Here is a 20,919-nt window from a genome sequence, read left to right as displayed (position 1 = left end):
ATCCAGGTGGGAGACAGGAAGTTTCTATCCACTTTGGAAACTCTTTTATAAATACACCCTAAACTTGCTAACCTGAAAGAGCCACATCACATAAATGGAAATAAACCTTGCATACAGAAATACACTTTTTTATATGCTGCCCCAGCATTTAATAGAATTACTTACTCAGAATAGCAAACTGTAGATTGCAAGTGAAAATAGCTGTGTACATTTTCTCAAGCCCATTTTGGTTTTGGGAATGTAAAGAATTATGAATTTAGAATGAATAAGGCATGTATATGATACAAACTTGGGAATTGTTTCCATTTAAATTATCATATGAAAACCAGCTGAGAGAGGGGTATATTTTGGGATTCATTATTTTAAATTTTGTTAGGTGTATCCTCCTGGATACACTGCTGCATCCTTTTATACAGGTAGGAAAGAGAAAAAAATATTATATATGTGTGTGTATTGTTTGATAGCAGGAAAGTACCCTGTGTAGTCAAGAACTGTGAAGAAGCAGGGACACAAAAATTGGTTGAGTTGCCAGAACTAATGTCTTGAACTTCAGATGCAGGGCTGGAATTCCAAACTTTTACAAGCCTTTCTGAGTATCTGTACCAAGAGACCTTGTCTAGATTATCTCTGCTTTACAGAAATATTTTAATTTCTGCTGTGCTTTTGTTTGAAAAAAAAATAAAATCTCAAGCAAACACCAAAGCCAGAATCAGAGAAAGCTTCACAGTTGACTCAAGCCCTGAAGGATTTTGTGTAGACATGACTGCAGTATTTTGCTGGGAAAGATATGTAGGGGTTTACAAAGACCCAGCTGTTTCTGCCTGGGAGTTTGTTTCCCCTGTAAGAATTTTGGCAGTCTGTGTGCTGAGCAGCCACATGCTGCCATCTACTGACAACAGACCTCTGCAACAGTGTCTCAGAACTCCATAACTTCTTTAAATTCATACACTGTAGGAGATAAACCCAGTAAATACAAAGTCGAACAAAACAAAACAAAAAAAAAAGGAGTAAAAAATACTGCAGTGAAAATGGGTGAAACAAGTGCTATAAATCACAATTCTACACAACCCCTGTATATGCTGGATGTAAAAGTTGTATTTCACGTGGGAATAAAAATATGGGTGAGAAGAAACAAATTCTTTATGGATGAGTTTCATGTCTTTCCTAACACACTGAAAACAAGAGAAATGTTCTGCATTTCCCTAAAGGAAGATGCTTGAGATTGAGATGGTTCTACAATTATTCAAAGGGAATGGTTGTGAGAATGTGTGCAGTCAACAGGACTTAGTGTGGAAGAGATTCAGTGGGAAAAATGACATTTGTAATCCCCTCTGAACGATTTTAGCTTCTCATACTTGGATGAGTAATGTGTCTTCCCACTTTTAACTCTCCCTTGGGAGCAGGTCTGCAAGGAATGAGGGCTTGCAAATATGGTGTGTAGTCAACACATCATCTGGGGAGAACATGAAAGCAACAAGCACTCTTCAGTGCTTTTAATGAATTGTTCTGAAAACTGGTTTTTAATGCATGACCTGTTTTGGTTTCCCAGGCTGCTGTACAAGATTCTAAGGCAGGGAGTGGGAGGGAAGATGCTGTGTTTCTATGAGACTTTCCTGCTAATTTTTCCTAAATATTTTGTATGTGAATGAAGAAAGAGATGCAGCTCTTCCTTCATTTCAATGAAAAACGAACCTATATAGAAATCCTGACAAGTAGATGTTGACCAGAAAGTAAAATCATCCTGTTTATGATCACTCCTGCCATCTGCTACTGGAGAGCTGATGAAGTTACATTTGCAGAAGAGGAATCCCTCTCCAAATTGGTGAATGTGAAACAAGCATTTTCCTAAAACAGTTTAAAATCTCTGTGTTGAGTTGAATATTTGTTGCCAGGAAGGTCACTTTCTGTCCTGTTTCCTGTTTAGGACATATCCATTTTTTGGAGCTTCCTATGCACATATGAATGTATGTTTTCGAATGAATACATGCAATGCTGGCACAGATTCTCCTATAAGTGAAACAGTGAATTTATTTGCTAAAACTTATAATTCTGACCAAAGAGGAACACTGGCAAGCACTTTCATGAGTAACCTTCTGTGGTTTTTTCCTTATCTCAATCAGAATACCATTACAAATACTGACTGTATTTTAGACAGCCATAGAGTGGTTGGATAGAGGAGCAAATTCTTGATGAAGATAAAAGATTAGGAATAAGACTTGTAGGCTGACCTTCCTTTGATGCATGTTAGCTCCCTATTAAATTTTGGTATTACTTTACCATGCTAATACCTGGATTTTGTGACACTACTTTACAACTGGTTGTTGATAGTATCCAGTATGTGGTCTGAGAAAGGTGAAAGTTAGAGAATTGGGAATTGGACCTGCAAGTGCTCAAAGTTTGGTTGAGGAATGACTGAGCAGGAAAAGGAATGGGATCTGCCTCCTGTATTTTTAAATGACTGCCAGCAAGGTTTGTAACCTTTGTGTAACCAGAATTGTTTAAATTCCTGACACTTCTGGCTGCCTGTAGACTGCCTAATCACAGCAGTGAGCTGGGAAAAGTGCTGGTTATGGAAGGTTCCTCCCTTTTTGGTGGCTTTCTCTTCCACCCTTGTTTGGCTGAAGGAGCACAACAATTCCTGGATGATATCAAACTTTCCCATAGAAACTCACCACTACTGTGATGGACCAGTTATCCAAGGCTGTGTCCTGTTTCAGTTTCAGGGTAAAATTGCTCAGGACATGTGGACTGGCCAGAAGGCAAACCTGGCTTCCCTCTGAGTGGATTTCTATGTATTTGTTTGTATCTGTTTGAGGGTTAAAGAATTTGGCTCAGAGATGTCTTGATGAGGGCAACCTGCTGCCCTCAGCAGAGATGCCTCCACTGCTGTGATATAAAAAGACCCTTTTGCTTACCCACCCCTTTGGCCCCTTGCTTTTCTTCCTGCCAGGATCTGACTGGAGTTCCCTATATATAAAGTTTATCACTTTATTCAGACTTTCAGGGTGAGGGTGAGGACATATGAGTATCTTCCCTACTCTTTTTGGGTGAAGTCCAAAAGTGGATGGCACCTGTTTTCTAGATCTGGATGGGCTGCAATCCAAGTTGATAGTTGATGGAAATGTCAGGAACAGCTGATCTGGAAGCAAGGACTGTCGAAACAGTCATGGCTTACAACCTTAAGCCCATTTTTAGCACCAAACAAATAATGTTCTGTTATACTGAGCAACAGCAAGCCTCATGTTTTCTTTCTGTGATTTTGTCTTGAAATTTCTTTGTGAACTGTATCAAATACTGCTGCTTTCAAATGTCAAATGTATGTACTGATCCAGTCATAAAATTAAGCCTTCATCTGAATCTGCCCTACACCTAAACTCAGATCTGATTCAGGCTATTTGTGATGAACAAAAATAGTAGGACTTGGATTATGAAAAAGATAAAAGCTTGGTCTGAACTGACCTCTTACTGAAGAACATTCTGAAAGATGTTCTGCCATGATTCTTGTAAGTCTGGCTCTAAAGGTACAGATCAGCCAGGCACAGAAACTTTACTGCAGTACCCAGCCTTAAGTAATTTCAATATGACTTTGCTCTGTATTAGAGCCTGTGCTTTCTCATGCTTATTTCCTCCCCCTTTACATGTGGCATCATGGGGGAAAAAAAAGTATGAGAGATGCCATGGTGGTGAAAATTTTGTAGAAGTGTTGCTTGTTGGGTTTCTATCAGATTGGATACTGGGCTGGTAACTCTGGTACCAAGGCAAGCTCTTTGTAGTGCTAATCAGGTTTTAAGCTGAGAGTTTGGTTAAATTTATGGGGCAGAGTATTTTATTGATAGAAGAGCTTGCCAGACCTCTTTGGCAATGCTCTCTTTTCACTTAAAGACCTTGGTGTAAATCTTTTTAATGCGTCAGCCACAAAAAAATCTGAGAGGAACTTTCCCCACTTCTTACCATTGCACTATCTTCTGTGTAAATCATCTTGCTTACTCATTCTCTTAGCTACTTTAGATTGTTAGTCTTAATGACAGGAGTGCAGTAAAAGTGGGGGAAAAAAAGTATTTTAAACTGTCATTAGTCCATAAAACTTTGATCATTTATAGTAAGTGGGAATTCATCTTGGACTTTTAAGAGAACGGAGAGGTCAGTCAGAGCATCCCTACTCAGTTGTGCACCTGTGTAATGAAGCACAGCTCAAGGGAAAAATAGAAGATGGAAATGTAATTATTAAATGTTCTAAGACTTGGATACAGCTAATTTTAAATTTATAATATATGATGCAAGAATAAGAACTAAGGGTTTTTCTCCTTGAACTTTTCCTGTACTTGAGAATTGCATATTTAGAATTATTTTAGTGGCCCAAATTTCACAGTAAATAATTTCAGAGTTATGACTGTTATCATTCAGCAGTTCCTGAAATATAAACGCTGTGCTTATTGTAGTAGTGCAAAAGGACTTTTGTTTTATATTCATTACTTACATTTATGTTTAATATCTGTGACCATGTGCGGGAAGCTCTTGCAGGGTGAATGTGGGTGCAGTGCAGAGAAATCTTACAATAGCATTCACATTTTTCTAGTTAAATCTTTAGAAAAGCTTTTAGTGAGACAGCAAGTCTTTCCTGGACCTTGTGCTATATTGACATGAACTTCAACCACAGCCTCTGTGTTTGCCAAGCTTTACTGCTATTGATAAACTGCAATGCATGACCAGACCAAAGTTCTAAAAAGAGATTTTTGCTGCAGTTTTTAAGATATATCATTTGACAGGTTAAGAGTTGGTCATTTGAAATGCCAATACTCTATAAATTAATCTCTTTGAACTTTCAGATGAATTTTGGATTACCTGAAGACATTTAAGTACTGCTGAAGTGTGCAGGTCTCTTTCAATTAAAAGACTTTCAGAGTTCAAAGTACTGCATAAGTATTTAGGAACTTGTCTCTTAAAACTGAGAGGAGTGTATTGTGATCATTAATGAATTTAAGTTGTTTTATGTGCTGAAGTATTGGGCTAGAAGTATGTGTGTATTCTGGTTGATTTGTTGGTTTCTTTTATTTTTAATGCATATATTTTACAGCAAACCTGTAGATTCCTTCCTGGCATTCTCTCAAGCATTGCTCCAGTTCACTCAGTGACTTTATCCCACTCTTTCCAAAATCCATTTAGACTATTCTCACTGTGCTTAGTTTCAGTACAAAGAGATGATTGTTATAATCAGATGAAAATCTGATTATCCCTTTTAAATGAGGAGAATCTGTAAAATACACTGTTATACCTGCTACAAAAGGCTGTTTTTGGGGATGCTGCTGGACTTTGTGTACCCAGTATATTTAGAAATAGTGCAGCATGAGACTCTCGTATTCTGCACTTTCATTTTGCTGTTCTTCTTACATCAACATCAACAAGGTTTAACAGGAGTAACCATCCATGCAGAACAAACTGGCACATGGATGATCTTCCTTAAACACTCACACAACTTTTGGGCAAATGCAGGCGTTGTTTTGAGCAGAACAGTACATGGTGTGCACTGTGATAATGAGCTTTGCCATGTTCCCCTTTTCCTGATCACTTATAGGAAATCAGGTTGCACAAAAGAAGAGGTAAGCACTGGGTAAATATCCTTATTGGATCTCAACCTGGATTAGGAATAATTATTTTTAAGTATTAGAACTCAGTTTACAATTAATGCATTTCAGAGGTCTTGTTCCTAGTTTGCTTTATTTAACATTCTCACAAATAGTTTTTTATTATTGATTTTGTTGTTATGTTTTCCTACAAGGTTTACTAGATGTACTGGAGGTGTCCTTTGTACAATTTCATTTGCTTTTATTGTCTCCCCTAGGACATCATTATCCTTTGAATAAGCACAGAAAACTGTGTTCTCCTTCTCCTTTTTGGATTTATTCCATACTCTTTATTTCTATTTGAATGACAAGATTGGTCAGGGAACTCAGATTCAAGACTTAGTTTCACATTCTCTTCTTTGCCCAACTGTATTGCAACAAATATTATCCTCAAGCTACAATAAAATGACACAGGAATGCATCCTGACAAACCAGTAAGGCCACATGTGAGTGGCTGGAATGCATCAGATCACAAAATGGTGTGAAAATGTTCCTCAGCTTGAAAGAAATGGTTTGAAAAGGTCAGCATTGCTTTGTGAGGAGGAAGGATATCAGAATTAGGATAAGATATCCAGAAAGTAGGAGAAAACTCTTTTGAGGTTTATTCTTTTGGATCCCTTATCCTTTTCTGTCCAGTCTATCTTTCTGTGTAGTCTGAACCCTACTTTGCATTTATTAAGAAAACTCTTTTAAAATGAAGTTATATCCAGTGGTGCAAGCAATTTCACTTCAGTCATGGGAAAGAGAACAAAAGAAAGTCTCCTTCCAGCTTGTTTGTCCCAAAGGGATGGATGGTTTCTGCCATGGTTTTAGGAAAAATAGATACTTGAATGGCACATTTACTACTGACCCTAAGATTTCAATGAATTTAAAAAAAAAGAAAGAAAGAAAATTAAAATAGAAAAACCTTTAAATTAAAAAGCTGACCCAGAAGAACTTTTCATCCTCATTTTATTTGTTCTCTAAACTTTGACTGTTAGAAAGAGAAAAAAAATTCCATATTGCATCTGGAGTAGGAATGAAAGAGAAAATTGTCAGACCTTTCAAAAAAACCCAACAACAACAAAAACAAAAGCAAACAAACAAAAAACCAAAACACCACAAACCCCAAAACCAAAAGGAAGCTGAAAGGCATCCTCTTAGTGCAGGATGTCAGCAATGAGCCTTAATTGCAAGGATGCAAACAACAAATTGCAGAGGTGCTTTTCCTTAGTTTTAATTGTTTTTTTAATATAAACAGTATAAATCTGTTTACTCAGATTTTATTGTATGCTCCTAGTCCTGGTTTAAGCCACAAACTCTCACTCTACTGGAAGCATCAGAGAAAGGTTTAAGTGAGAAGCACTTTTAGCAAAACTCTTGCTGTTCCTCTGCTTTGGTATTGTGTCAAACCCTAATGTTTACTGCCTTATTATGCATTTGTGTTTGAATGAGCAGCTTAGTGAGGCTCCATCTGCTCCCTCCTGGTGGAGCCCAGGAGGATGTGAAGGATTGGGTTGCAGTGTTTGAAGAGTAGTAGATGGCTCCAGTGCTGTGGCCAACTCTGCCTTCCCTCAGCCCATGGCTCTGCAGATTAACTGGCATTAGTGCAAGCATTCACAGCTGCACATGGAATATTACAGAAAGCACCAGGGCTCAGCCTTCCACTTGCATATGCTCATTTGCCTGCAAATATGGCCAGAGCCTTGTTCTGGTTTCCTTTTTCTTCTTTCTCTTTGTCTTTTTTTTTTTTTCCTTTGTATTTTCTCTCTTGAGAAAATGTACAAGTAAAAACTTTTCTAGTCACTGTACAGGACCATCCTTTTAATCTCCATCTACCTGCATTATATCTGCATTAAATCAAACCTTTCAGGGTGTGTTCTAAAGATTCACAAACTACTGAGGTCATACTTATGAATTTGTAGCTCCCAAGTGACTCCGTTCAACCTTTTAAAACACACAGAGTGTATTGTCTCTTTTCAAGCCTGAATTAGGTTTGTTAGGGAAATCATGCTATCAGATTTTATTAATGGTGACTTTGGACATGTCGGAATTGAGAACATCAAGCTTTACTTTCCCTTTGGGTTCAGTAGTATCCATTCCTCAGTCTCATTGCAGTTCAGTGTCTTTACTCAGACCTTGAGTATGGTCATCTTGGTGAGAATTCAGAGATTAACTTGTGTGTCTCAATCTAGAACTATAAATTGATGCTTATTTCCTTGTTCTCTTACCTATTACTGAAGAATATTTCTATATTTTGCTGCAGACTCTCATTCTGTGTAATTTTTTATAGTTTTCACCATTTTCTCTTGGATCATATTTGATCCTGAGAAGGAAGCAGATTTCTTTGCTGAAACAAAGGTCTTTTTTTGTTTTTATTCCCTGTAGCCTCTGCATATTTATAACACCATTCTGGGGTGGGTTTAGCTCAGTGTGAGACTCTTTTCCACCAGCTTTTAATCTTTACTTGAAACAGAAGTGCCAAGTATATTTTGAATTTAAAACCCCTTCTAAAGCTAAAAGATGGTTTTGGCCCACTAATAGGTAGTAGTTTCAAAAGGTTAAGCTGCCTGGAAAATGTGACACGATGTACTTATAAAATTAGGGATGAATCCAGCCTGTATAAATTCAGGTTTTTGATGTACATTTTAAATGTACCACATCATGCAATTTTAAATCAGTCTTCTATGCTGGCACCCAGAGCTGGCATAGATGACAGGCAGCTGCTGAGTCCAGCTCTTGTTTGTACTCCTGCAACCTTTACAGAAATGTCATGGCTGGGCACAGTGTTGGGTGCATTTGAAAGAACTCTTCTTCCTCTGAAAGGAGCCATGAAGAACATCTCAAAATTAAGTGGATTTCCCCACTTTGAGCCTAATCTTGACATAACTGATGCTGTGATACCAACCTGAGTCCTCAGGCAGCGTGAAACATCAGCTGGGTGTTGTGACATGCATTGCACAAGCCCTGTGATGTTGGGGTGTCCTGGTTGCTACCAAACCTATGATCCTGCAGGTGCTGCTTTCCTTCTGACAGGGAATTCAGTTCTCCCTCACTGAGGAGGGACACAGACCCTGCTCCCTCTGATCCTGCAGGTGCTGCTTTCCTTCTGACAGGGAATTCAGTTCTCCTCCCTCACTGAGGAGGGACACAGACCCTGCTCCCTCTGATCCTGCAGGTGCTGCTTTCCTTCTGGCAGGTAATTCAGTTCTCCCTCACTGAGGAGGGACACAGACCCTCCTCCCTCTGTGCTCCAGCAGGGAATTGGGCTTGCTCCTAAGGCGCTGTGAGTATGTGAGTGCTGGCTTTGAGGGAGAAACAGGAATTCCACCAACAGCTACCCCATTTCATCCTTTGGCTGGCTTGGCTTTGTCTGATAGCACAAGGAGAGGCAGCAAAATATAGTTTTGCAGCATGCTGGGACACAATCCAATTCTGGATGGATTCTCTGTACTGCTGCAGGGAGCTGTCAAATTGTTGTGCCATTGCTGGTTGTACTGTTTTGCTTGAGGATGTGTTCAGATTCTGTCTAAACAATAATTAAATTTCATTTGCAGGCGGTGGCTGAATGTGTGGAGAGAGAGATAAAATAATCAAGGACACGATTATTCCCAAAATCAATAGGAATTCTAATAGTCTTCTAAAGTACCACTTCATTTCTTTCATAAAGCTGCTGGATTGGTCACATTTCATATTTCTCTCCTGTACAGGTCAATTAAATTTTAGGTAATTAAATACACTTTTCACTCTTACTTGCCTTCAAAGGCTACTGTACATCACCAATTTATATAAACTACACTTGCACAGGCTATTTTTAACTTTCCACACTTGAACAAAGTGCCTGGCTGCTGACCTTTGCAGGGTCACACCTGTGCATATTACTGAGTAATAGCCAATTTGTTACTCTGATCTGTGTTCTACATGTTTGATTAAACCTACAAGCTAATCTGAGTTAATTTTATTTGAAGATACAGAATTGTTTTTGTTGGAAGATCAGGGAGGTTTGTGTTAACAAATCAGAATTTTTTGCTGGGACTCACAATTGCTGTGGCTGACAATTTAAAGAGGAAATGTCACTATTCTATTATTTTGTGACTTTTTTAATACTAAAATTTATTTCAGAATTGCAGCACCTCCTTATATATGAAAATCTAAAACAGTGAAGCTCTTAATTAAAAAATATTAAACCATTATAATTTCAGAGCAGTATAACAGATTAAAATTTATCTTTATGCATGTACTAATGACACCTAATTATTAGATACCTGCTGGTATTGTCTTCATTCACTGAAAGTGAATGTCTAAATGGATTATATAATATATAAATATTTTCAGACCATCTATTCAACTATGAATCCATCTCTTTCCACAGGTCTACTTGCTAGATAGAAACAGGCCCCAAAATAAAAGCATATAATTCAATTTCTGCTTTTTAATTATACATCCAATTATAAAATGCAGAATGATACAAAGATTAACATACAGAAATACATTTTTTTCATGACCTATTAAGTTATTATGAGTTACTAAATGAAGTGGTGGGGTATGAAGATGGGCAGAACACACAGTCCTACTAAGGCAATAGACTGCAGCACTGCTGTTACTGTCACTCATGGGTTTAAAATACTCCTCATCACAAGCCTTTCTGTCAGCAACCTTGAATTAAATTCCACAAAGCTCCTAATTAACACAGAAATGTACAGTAGCCTCCTGGAACTGGAGATTTGTTGTTGTATGAAGGACTTGCTAAACCTTGCATTGATTTCATTTAGAGATGAGCTCCTAAAGTAAGAGCTGCAAGTTAGTGTGTGTATTATTGTTACTCATACTGTGCTGCCTGAATTAAAATTATTTATTTTGGCAGTGTCAAAGCAAAACAAACAACAAGCCCTCACAAACCCAGATGATTTCTTTTTGCTAGATTACCAACAACTATCCAAGAGCCATCTGCAGAGGGCTCAGGCACCTCAGAATATTGAATGCTTCAATTTCCTCTCTGGTACTACATCACAGTGCTCAAGGCCACTTCAGTGCCTATTTGTCATGCTTGTGAGCACCTGAAATCTGATTTTTCTTACTCACCATGCAGCCTCTGCTAACACCAATATAGAAAGATCTATAATGGGATTGGAAAGTTTAGTGAACACGACACTTAATCAGTGCCATGAAATTTGTTTTAGCTATACTTTCATATACAATCAGAACAAGAGGTACTATTTTAATTTTCCAAGGTGACACAGAGTTATTAGAAACCTACCCTTACATATTGAGGCAAAGTGGGCTGTAGGTTTCATTTCTGCCTAAAGTGGGAGCATAATGGAGTACCAATCCTGAAAAAAGATTGGGACTGGGACATTTCCTGATGTAATATTCCAATTCTGCTTGGTAGTTGGCTTGACAGGGATTCACAAGAAAGCTCAAGCCATGTACCATATGCCATCAGGTAGCCTAACAGAAGGGTTTTTGTTATTTTCCTTGGTCAGCACTGTGATTTCCCTTTTCCTTCCAGGCTCCTGAGCTCTCCCTTTCCCTCCCAGGCCTGTGTGTAGCTCAGCTGCTCTGCTGACATTTGGTTGTGGAGCAGCAGTTGTGCAATGGGGACCTGCTCAGTGGAAATTGCAGAATGTGCTGTTTTCAGCTAAATGTGCATTGCAATTCTGTGTCTTGGGAGTGGAAAAAGGAACAAACAAACAAAGCAGAGCATCTTTTCCAGCTTCTCCACCTTGTGCATGCCTGGTCTTGTTCAGCAGGGAGGGAGCATGGATGGTTCACACATACTCTCTCTGTGTTTTTGTGGAAGTGAGCTGGTAGCAAACACTCTGTTCATCACTTCTCAGCTGATGTCCACACCTTCAAATTATTCTGCATTATTTTGATCATTTTCTCAATTTGGAATACACAAAGATGGTCCCTTTGTTCCTGCTCCTTTCCACACTGCTCCGTTCTTGTGGGGTTCAGGTAATGGTTGATCTGGAAGCACAGGCACAGAATGGGCTTTGTGTGTGTGTAGATGTTGATCTTTGTACTCATTGTGATTTTTATTCAGCATCTGAATCCTAGCAAATTTTCCCCCATAAAGCCTTAGTTTCATTTTCAAGGACTCAAATCTTGCTGAAAATCAGATGAGTTTTGATATTAAGAAGTAAGTTCCAGCAATTCCTGACTGTACAGTTTCAGAAGGTTTTGTCTTTGCCTGTGGCAGAGTGAGGGACTAACAGACCTGGCAAAAGGAACCAGAGCCTTGCCCACCAGAACCAACTGTCTAATGCATTCTTGAAACTGCTAATGATATATTTGGAACTGTTTTCTCAGTCCAGGAGCAGTGGTGCCTACAAGATTTGATCTGTTTCTGCTGAAACTTTCAGCAGATGGAGGTGGTGAGCAACAAATTCTGAATCACTGCTCAGCAATTGTCTTTTAACAGCTTTGATTTTTCTGCATTGCTTTGACTCTTAATCTTTCTTTTTATTTTATTATTTTTTTTAAATTTTTGGCATCTGTTAAACAACTTGTGAAAGAGAAGCAGATCTGGAGGGTAATGGAGTGAAATTATTAGCCTTTTAGAATTAGATGATAATTAAGCCAACATGAGAAGATCACTAACTATAAATAATGCCAGTGAAAATAAATCCACTAATTCTTATTTACATTATGGAGACCTTTGGACTCCTTTGTACTCTTTGAGGCCACAAGATCTCCAAAGTCCATAATGGAAATGAGAATAGGTCTTTATAACTAAGCAGTTTAACCATCTTAATTAAAACATTTCAAGAGCGGTGGTGTTTTCCTAATGGTAGTGATATTTCAGGTAATTTTTCCTGTTTATTTCCCATCCTGGAGAAAGCTGCTCCACTTGAGGAGAGGCAAACACACCAAGAGAGCAGAAAGAAACAATTCCTACGGAGAAGATCTGCTCATTTGCAGCACGTTGGTGACAGCTGCCAGAGGATTGTCTGGTGGGATGGAGGACACGGCAATGTTGCAGCATTTTCTGGAATGCAGAGGCTCCCCATAATGTACATTTTGTCTCTGCTCCATCTCATTGCAGAGGCAAAAGCAAGCACTACCATTGTTTTATCCAGCAGAAAAGTGGTGTTTGCTTTTACTCCTGCCTCTGGTTGGTTTCATCTCTGTCCTGTGCAGCGCAGGAATGTTGTGGGTTGCTGCTGTTGGCTGTTCCTCTTTGGGTTTTTCTTGTTGGCCACTGCCCGTGCTCCAGAGGGCCTGACCCATGCTTGGTTGCTCCAGGGTTGGTGTTTCACACTGCTGTAGATACTGAGAGTTCCAGAAACTGCCTCTTACATCAGCCAGAAACTCTCACTTATGCTGTTATCTCTCACAGCACCTGTTATTAAAGCCTGTCTTTTCCACTCAGGTTTTCTTTGAGCAGTGTGGCAAATAAAAATAATCGGTTGCAGTGGTAACAAAACAACACACAGTGGGACCTTGCTCCCTGCAGCCTGGAGCCTGTTTCCCATGGATATATCTTGAATCACTTCATTATACCTCTTACCAGGATGCTAAAACTTCTATTGCGCATTTCTGATAGTATAATTGTTGTATATGCAGGTGTTTAGCATATTCTCAGGCTCCAATCACCAGCAGCACCACAGGTTCTTTAAATGTTACCCTTGAAAACTTCAGTGTCTCATAACTTCTTTTTATATTGCTGCTGGTGTCTTTGGGAGACATTTATTTGTTAATAAGATACAGATATCCTCTCTCACTTTTACCTGATTTGGCATTCACAATCATCTCAGGTCCTTAATTTCATTTGCACAGGCACAGTGGTTAAGACTTTGTACTTCTCTACTTGTAATATTCTTCTAAGTTACAATTTTTAACAGATTTTCTACCCAGCCAGATGCTTCAGACAAAATTCAGGGACATTCTAATAATAATAGAAATTATTGCCCAAAGGGGTCTTGGTGAAGTTTGCATCCAGTGTGGAGTTTGCTTTTCACATAAAGGCTTGTCATATACAACACCTCAAAAATCATTTTGTGCTTGTCATTTGCTATCATATGCTTGTGTGGTGCATTATTCCTGCCAGCTGTGGCACTACCAACATTTCTACATTAAAATGCATCTTTTTAGGAACGTTTCTTGGTTTATTTTTCTATGAGTTAATCCCTGATTTTAATCAGCCCTCCAAAGTTGTCACCTGTAAATTTAACCATCATCCAAACAAATAGTTAAAAACTCTTTACTAATTCATGCCTGAGAGGTTCTTCTGATAGAAACAGAGCCCTCATTGTTTCTGGTTTTGAAATTCCCTTTATGGGCCTGTTGAGTTCCTGCTTTCTCTGGGAGTCTTCTTTGCTCCCCTCTTTTTATGCATAGCTGGATGCTCCTCATCTTGTCTGGTTTAATAGATCCTGGCACTGACCAAAAGTGTGGGTTTTTCCTGTGAAGTCCTTGCACTTTTCCTTCCATTCTACAAACTTTCTAAGATCCCTAAGCTCATCATTTCATAAAATCACAGCAAGAATTAGATTGAAAAGTACTTTTTGAGTTATTCCATACATCTTCCATTTTCAAAGCAAGGCTGACTTCAAAGTTAGACCCAACTGGGCCCTCACTGTGTCGAGTTCTGAGGCTCTCCAAGGAAGAGGCTTCCACAGCCTCCCTGGATGACCTGCTCCTGTCCTTGACTGTGCTTGTGGTGAGAAGCTTTCTTCCTTAAGTAAAAGAAAATAAAGATAAAATTATTGCAATTTTTGATTTTTTCTGCTTGCGCTTTCATTGTGTGTCCCTTGGGGAAGTCTAGCTCTACCATCCCGTGTTGCTGTTGTGACACTGCTGTTGGGTTTCCACCGTCTTGGTTTTCTTGCCTCTGTTGTAGCCACCTCTCTTCCCACAGCCTGTCCTGGGTGTCCTGTGTTCCAACCCTCTCATTGTCCCATGGCTCTCTGCAGTGATTATTGTTGCTAAAGTCACCTTTGTTTCTAATATAAAGGATAAATTTGAGACTATAGAGTGAAATGATCCTCCTGCCCTTTATTTTTTACTGATTGGTAAAGGTGTTATCCTCCTCTCATCCTGCATCTTTTCACCTGATACAGAGTTGGTATTTTAGATTAAAATGAACTCTGAGAGTTTCTGTTTTCTCTACTTATCTGTTTGGAGACTTCATTTTGCTGCTTTTCATACCAGAGATGTTATTTCCCTAGGAAAAGTGAGCTTCACAGAACCCTTTCAGGAGAGAGCACAGCTGTCTGATCTTATCTGGGCCTGACAGATGCCTACCCTTCCCACCAAGCTCCACTGTCTCACTGAAAGAATTACCCGTTTCTGCAATCTTTGCATTTAAAAATGATCTGCATACATATGCTTGGAAAGTAGGGCTGATTTTAATAATGTGAAGGAAGCACAATAAGATGTTGGAGAGAGATGCCATAACAAGCAGAATTACTTTTATCACTTCCTTGTTCCATCACCCATTTCTGTGTAATTGTCTTATTTGTATTGGCTTCTCCTTTGGAAGAACACAGAGCAATTTCCAAATGTTTAATTAAAACCTCACAACACTTCTGTGATGTGAATGCTGTAAAGGAAAGAGAGGAGATAAAGCCTTTCTAAAGCCACTTTTGTCTTAAGTATTTTGTTGCATTTTATCTTTCACCCAAACAGGGATCACTATTTTTGGTGCACCATACTTTACTTGTATCAAGATATCAAATCCTTGCAAAGAGGGACATTTCTTGGCACCACAGGGAATATCCTCCATGATGGGCTACTGGTTACTCTTCTTTATTCATCCATGCCTTCTCTTTCTCCTTCCTCTTCTGAAGAACCCTGTGCTCCTTGTTGTACAATGTCAAAAGTGGGATGAATCTTCAAGATTTCTAAAATTTATTATGTTGTAACAGCTAAAGGATTCCAATTGAAATAAGAACCTGGGCTGCCTGGATAGGAATGTATATTCAAATTTTGAGAAGGTTTTTAAAGAAATACAACCACAGCAGTCAGTTTAGTTCTTCTCACTATTAAGAAATGTCACTTTTCCTCCTAAGCTTTCATGAAACTCTACAGTATTTTTTATCCCCGTAATAATTTTCTTCCCCCACAATCCTCATATTGATTTGTTAGAACCATTTTTCTTCAATCTTCAAAGGTTTCCTGGTGCAAGAGATCTCCCAGAATTCTTGCCTTATAGACACAATGCTGTCTATTTTAGCTAATTTTACATAAATTCTTTCTCCTCACCTTGTGTTATCCAGTAGCGCTTACTGTTAATCAAGACATCATTCTCTTTTTTTGAAGATGTTATTTAGGCAGTCAGTTTAGGTTTGATATAAATTTTGGTGATATTCTCTCAATGAAGTGTCAGCAGTCCCACAGTGCAGCAGGCCAAAGCACAGAGACACAGCAGGGGCTGCTCCCACTCTGGGCTCTTGTGCTTGTCTGCCCTGACGATCTTCCACTGATGAATCAACCTCTTCCTTCCTTCTCCCTCCCTTTTGCCCCACCTTTCCCTCCCTCCATCTCCTCCTGTGTTTGGCACTTTGGATATTGCACAGGCCCTGAGCAGAGGAGCTCACTTTTCATTTTCCCAAGCTTTCCACCCACTTCCCTTCTCTCCTGCCAATGCACACACATGGTGCACTCATACACATGTCAGTGTGCTGCTGAAATCTTGGAGAAATAGCTTTGAAAAAGGTAAAGAAAACCACTTGTATCTTGAAATGGCTATAGAAGAGAACTTCCATCTTAATGTTGTTTAAATTAGTAGCAAAAATACTGTTTATTTTAGCAAATATAATCACATTTTGCAAACAAATACAGATTTTTGTAAAGAAGCAGATTTTCCATGAAGGGGAACTTCTGTTTTGTGGAACAGAAGTGAAAATAGAAACTAACATATGAAACTACTTTGACTTACATTATGATTAATTCATAAATAACCAAGAACTATGTTCAAATGCTTCTTTAAACTTAACCAGTAAAATCAAACATGATTTATTCACTTTGCTAGGTGCTGATTTTATACAGTGATGTAGCAGGCTAAGTAAAATGATTTATACAAAGTACCATGCTTGGATTATTTTAACAATAATTTAATGGGATCTGAGACCAAATGGTGTATATCTCACAGTTTCTGCTTTATTCATGCATCATGTAAATTGAATAGCCAAGTGTTTACAGGAAAACAAAGCTGGGATTGGCATCAGGCATGCTCTGTTCATACATACAGAACAGAATACACTCACAAATAAGTCAAACCCCCAATATCTGCAGAACTAGAGGTGGTTTGGCACCTCTGGAACAACTCACATGATTCCAATGCCTCACCATCAAGTAAGGTACTTGCTCTCAGACACCCTCAAGATTTTGACTTGTATATTTGTGCATGCCATGAATAACCCTGCGCCATGATTAAAAAAGTAGGACTGATAAGACACACAAGCTCATACAGTAAAAACTCAGTAAAACACTGAATGATGATGAGCTCTTTATATGTGCAATCTGAGCCCTCAATTCATCTGTCTCCAGAAATTAAATTCTTTTCCCCTTGATTTATAGAAAATCCATTGCAGAGTAACAGCGCTTGATTTTAATTTTTTTTTTTTTGCTCCTGAGGTTAGAGAAGTTTTACATTACAAATAAATTTTGGCAAAGTGAAGGATTTGTCCCCAATTTTCCTCATTTAAATACACACAGTTACACATACACAAACGTTCCTCAGAGAAATCATGGTTATAATTGCTTTGCATAGACATTATCTGTCTATACCATAAATATTTGGGCCACAGTGCTCTGGGGTCTAATTTCTGCCACGATCAATCAGTGTTGCTGAAACTCCTGGATTATTTAGCAATTGAAACCCTGAGAAAATCTTCCAGCCCAGTTGAATTCAACAGTTTATCCTGAGTAAAGAGAGAAGAATTCAGTGTTACACTGAGCTACATTAAACAGGAGAGAAGGCCAAGTTTTAGGGCCTGCTCCTGCTTTTGTCACTGAAAAGCATTTTGTATAAACCCTTTACAAAACTAGGGAGATAAAATCCCTTTTAAAGGGAGGACACCAAATTCCTGTAGGATTGTAGAAATCATTCATAAGAGTTTCAAGTTATGAGATTTCAGCTCTTACTTTGGTACAAAAGTGGACTTCACATTTTATAATTTCCTTTAATAACTAAATATAAAGATATCTCATTAAATCCAAATATACTTCATTTGCCAAGAGCTACACTAAAACCTCTTAAAACTGCAATAAAATCACAGCATTTTGAAAACCTGAAATTAATAATTTTATTGTCTTTCTTACAAATTTTGAAATTCAGAGCATACTCAATGAAAAATTTTCCTAAATTTGTTTGAAACTGAATTATGTTTTGTCAGTTTAGGTATAATATGAAATGATACAGCTAAATGAATAAATTAGTGTTAACTGTCTATAAAGAAGTCAGATACTTTGTTTTAATGTGTTCACAAGAATGTAGGGCCTAACTGCAAGATCAGCTTTAACTGTAGAGCAAATAACTTTTTAAAAGATAAATTTCTTCAAATTGATTAAAAAGATCCAGGAAAATATGTTTGTAGAATTCTATACCCACACACAGAGGCCGACACCACACAAAATTAAAAAAAGACTTTACACAAAACTGTAAAGAGTTCCAGCTTCGCTAATCAGTGCCAAAGCAAACACAGACCATGATCTGGCAGCAATTGAAAGTTCCTCATTAAAAAAAGATTAATGATAGAAACCTTCTAAAAGCAAAAAATCTCCTCTCAATCCAGGAAAATACAGCCTGTGGCTTTTAATAACTGAAGAGACTGACGTGATGTGGAATCGCTGGGATTTGCTTGGTATTTTTCTTTGTTAGAATTCAAAGGAAGAGCGTACTGCATTTCTGTAGGTACAGCAGATTTTTCCTCATTGTGCTACAGAAAAAGTGGCCACTGTGTGTTGGGCAGGGGAGAAGGGAAACTAAAAAGGTGAAGTTGTATAGGAGTCCACCACAACTTTTCTCTTGCCAAGTTCTTCACAACAACTGCCAGAATTTGCTTTGCACTTATGTAGGGCAAGAAGAGAAAACTCTGTACAGAAAAGAAAGTGAACAAAGTGCTGCTTCTTCAGCCCTCACATTTGGCCAGAGCAGCAAGGCTGGCCAGGAGCACAGATGGCAGCAGGGGAGGAAAAAGGAGACAAGTTCTGCTTGCAGCACTTCTTGGAGTGGTACAGTTACCAGGCTCTCAAAGAGTGCAGAGTGCCTCCCAAAGTAACAAGTTAATGCCTAATTAATTATGTTATAAATAGCTACAAAAATATCGCAAAATTAACCTCTGTGGTTTAAGATTTTTGCCTGCTGCTTCACTGATGTCCAAATATGAAAACAGAATATGCTTATTTGCCTTTTAGAGTTACTTCTGAAAAACAATATACAAGTCAGTAAACTGAGGGGAGATAAACAACCTCAGTGATGTACAGGGCGCAATTATGGAAAGACCTGTGTGATGGGTAAAAGCCCTTGGGAAACCCTCCGTGCCAGGCAGATTTAGGAATATCCCGTGCTATTTAAAGGACTGGCAGGACTCACAGTGTTAATAAGAAAGGAGCATCGCTTACACTGCACTTCTCCCCTTTCCTCTCCTGTGCTGGCTACATCCCGTGCCCCTGTGCTCTGTGCCTGTGCACAGCCAACAGCGCTGCTTTTTTCACTAGAAGTTTTTCCAGCTTTCTGTGAACACCTCAAAATAATCTGCCAGCACCGTTGAGACCTCTGAAGCATGTCAGCTGTCGGCATCAGGCCGTGTCCCCGGGGTCTGGCGTGCAGCTGCAGGGGTGGGCGGCAGCGCTGCGTGCAGCCCGGGCTGCGCTGGAGGCGGAGGGCACGGCGTGTTCGTGGCAGCTTCCCCTGACAGGGGACACTGTGTGTTTGGAAGTTCAAGTTTCATCATGCGACACAGGTTTGGGAGGCATCAGGATCAGGGCTTGGCTGCTGAGGTTTAACGTTTCTCGCGCTAAAATAGCCGCAGCGCCAGGTGCAACCGAGCCAGTGGATTTCACTTGCAAAACACCCTGAAAAAAGCCCTCACAATATGAAACAAAGTGCATAGGCATAAAAATGAGCTCTTTTAGTACTGTGCTATCTAAATGTAAACATGCGGCACGAGTGAGGCGATGTTACCCAGAGCAGTGGTACAGTCAGAGCAGGAGTGGTGCGAGACCTCAGCCTGTTCAGAGTCCGGTTACGGCTGGAGCAGGTGATGCTTTCTCTCTTTCTCGGTGCTGTTCGATGGACAAAAACACAGGTTAGAGGCACCAAGGACAACACTGACCCCTTTGGCAGTTCAATCCCAAACCTGCGGGGATAACAACAACCTCCCCAACAGAGATCTCCCAGAGAGGCGCTCAGAAGCCAGGCCTTACCCGCTGCCGCTGGTCGCTGAGGCAGAAGGTGCAGATGGAGCGGGGCGCGGAGGCACCTGGTGGCGAGCAGGGCTGAGCGGGCTGAACGGGCTGTGGACAGGGCTGCGGGCACGGCTGCGGGCACGGCTGTGGACAAGGCTGCGGGCACGACTGCTCGGCATCCCCCGCCCCGTCCTGCCGGCGCTGCTGCAGCAGCAGCACGTTGGCCAGGTGCGAGATGTAGCTGGCCGCCAGGCGCAGCGTCTCCACCTTGGAGAGGCGGCGGTCGGCCGGGCGGGTGGGGATGAGCCGGCGGAGGGCGCCGAAGGCCGCGTTGACGCTGTGCGTGCGGTGCCGCTCCCGCGCGTTGGCCGCCGCCCGCCGCCCGCCGCCGCCCCGCGCCCGCCGCCGCCGCCCCGCGCCCCCCGCGCGGCCCCGCGCCGGCCCCGCGCCCGCCGCCGCCGCCGCGCCCCCGCCGCCCCGCATGGCGCCCGCCGCCGCCCCGCCGCTCCATCACTTTTATGCGCGGCAGGTGCCGCATCGCCCCTGCTCGCCCCGTGTCCCGCCGGCCGCGCTTGGCGGCTGCTCCCGGCCGGGGGCCGCCGCCGCACCTGTCGCGGTGCCGGGCTCGGCAGCGGCTCCGCGGAAACCCCCGCTCCTCCTCCTCCTGCCGCTGCCGGGGGGGCTGTCTGCGGCTCCCGCATCCAGCGGTGCGACCCGTCCTGGGATCCTCGTGGGGCGCACAAACCCCCGCGGGTTTTACCCGCACTCCGTGTCTGTTCCAGCACGTGTGTGGGTATGGATGAACAGGATCGTTCAGGCTGGAAAAGACCTCAGAAGTCATCGAGTCCAACCTTTGACCGGCTGAAAAGGTGATGACCTTGTCAATTAACCACAGCACTGAATGTCATGTCCAGCTGTTTCTTGAACGCCACCAGGATTGGTGGTTCCACCACCCCACTGG

The 20,919-nt window shown here is 40.7% G+C and overlaps 1 protein-coding gene across 2 annotated transcripts; it reads right to left on the bottom strand.

Moving 5' to 3' along the window:
- Positions 1-16,684: 16,684 nt before the first annotated feature.
- On the bottom strand, positions 16,685-20,560 carry LOC102068811 (basic helix-loop-helix transcription factor scleraxis). Of its 2 annotated transcripts, XR_012581901.1 has the most exons (3): positions 19,977-20,560; positions 19,735-19,835; positions 16,685-19,625 (listed from the first exon to the last, which is right to left on the bottom strand). XR_012581901.1 is itself a non-coding variant. In XM_014267696.3 (2 exons), exons 1-2 carry the CDS (start codon positions 20,439-20,441, stop codon positions 19,785-19,787), a joined length of 516 nt encoding a protein of 171 aa, XP_014123171.2. In that variant the 5' UTR covers positions 20,442-20,560; the 3' UTR covers positions 16,685-19,784. The 2 variants fall into 2 exon arrangements, 1 of the variants encoding a protein (XP_014123171.2); XM_014267696.3 differs by having other exon boundaries at positions 16,685-19,835.
- Positions 20,561-20,919: the final 359 nt, after the last annotated feature.

This window comes from Zonotrichia albicollis, chromosome 10 (genome assembly GCF_047830755.1).
Source record: "Zonotrichia albicollis isolate bZonAlb1 chromosome 10, bZonAlb1.hap1, whole genome shotgun sequence".
NCBI classification, from domain to species: domain Eukaryota; kingdom Metazoa; phylum Chordata; class Aves; order Passeriformes; family Passerellidae; genus Zonotrichia; species Zonotrichia albicollis.
Note: the sequence above shows the minus strand (reverse complement) of the source record. Positions and strands in the feature narration are given on the sequence as shown.